Source organism: Sphaeroforma arctica (genome assembly GCF_001186125.1).
Source record: "Sphaeroforma arctica JP610 unplaced genomic scaffold supercont1.4322, whole genome shotgun sequence".
Lineage (NCBI taxonomy): Eukaryota > Ichthyosporea > Ichthyophonida > Sphaeroforma > Sphaeroforma arctica.
Genome location: NW_014036236.1, coordinates 1,043 through 2,066, shown reverse-complemented (window position 1 = coordinate 2,066; position 1,024 = coordinate 1,043). Strand labels below are relative to the sequence as shown.

Sequence of the window (1,024 nt, the reverse complement as noted above, 5' to 3'; positions counted from 1 at the left end):
TCCATTTTGGCCCCAACTGGTAAAAGGGACAGCCTTGACACACGTAGCCGGTCTAGAGGCATCCATGAGCACCGAATCATTTTAACACCACTTGTTGATTGACTTTTTTTTGTACCTCCTATATCCATCTATTCGTAATACAGAAGTTCAATAACACTTCTTGCCACTTTCCTTTTGCGAAAACAACGGGAAGGGGAAATATTTTTATACTCATACTCCAATACAAGCTCCCTACAACCCTAAACCCTAAACCACAGGCCTTTTTTTACACCACACTCTACGTCTTCGCCCTGTCCGCGGGTGAGTTGTTCCTGATCAGCGTGGCGATGTTTGGGCTGGGTCTGTCGATTGTCATGGCTCCCATCCAACGCAGGTGGTGTGTGCTGTTTCATCTGCCCATCGCCTTCCTGTTGCTGGTGTCGTCCATGCACCTGGATACCTTGGACAAGGGCCTGTTGCTGCGCACACTCGAGAAGTATCTGTCCGGAATGTTCCTGGAGTACGCCAATCTGCTGCTGGATATACACTATGTGGTATGTGCTAGGCATGTATCTGTATGAGTTTCAGGGTTTAGGGTTTAGAGTTTTCTGCTAGACGTACACTATGTGGTATGTGCTAGGCATACATCTGTATCAATTTTAGGGTTTAGAGTTTTCCTGGAGTACGTCAATCTGCCGCTGGATATACACTATGTGGTATGTGCTAACCATATATCTGTATCAATTTGTAATGCCTACTTTGCTGGGTGATACGTATATACATATCTGTATGGATACGTATATACATATCTGTATGGATACGTATATACATATCTGTATGGATAGGGTTATACATATCTGTATGGATACGTATATACATATCTGTATGGATACGTGTATACATATCTGTATGGATACGTATATACATATCTGTATGGATACGTATATACATATCTGTACGGTTATAAATATACACACGTTGCTGGACAGCATGTATGTATATATATGTTTGACTTTGTATATGCCGACGTTACTGGATAAAACCT

The 1,024-nt window shown here is 42.2% G+C and overlaps 1 protein-coding gene across 1 annotated transcript; it reads right to left on the bottom strand.

Annotated features, from left to right (window-relative positions):
* Positions 1 to 281: 281 nt before the first annotated feature.
* On the bottom strand, positions 282 to 548 carry SARC_14226 (hypothetical protein; the record flags this gene model as incomplete). The annotated part of the gene is made up of 1 exon (XM_014291642.1): positions 282 to 548. A coding segment is annotated over one exon (267 nt), but the record flags the coding sequence as incomplete, so codon positions are not given.
* Positions 549 to 1,024: the final 476 nt, after the last annotated feature.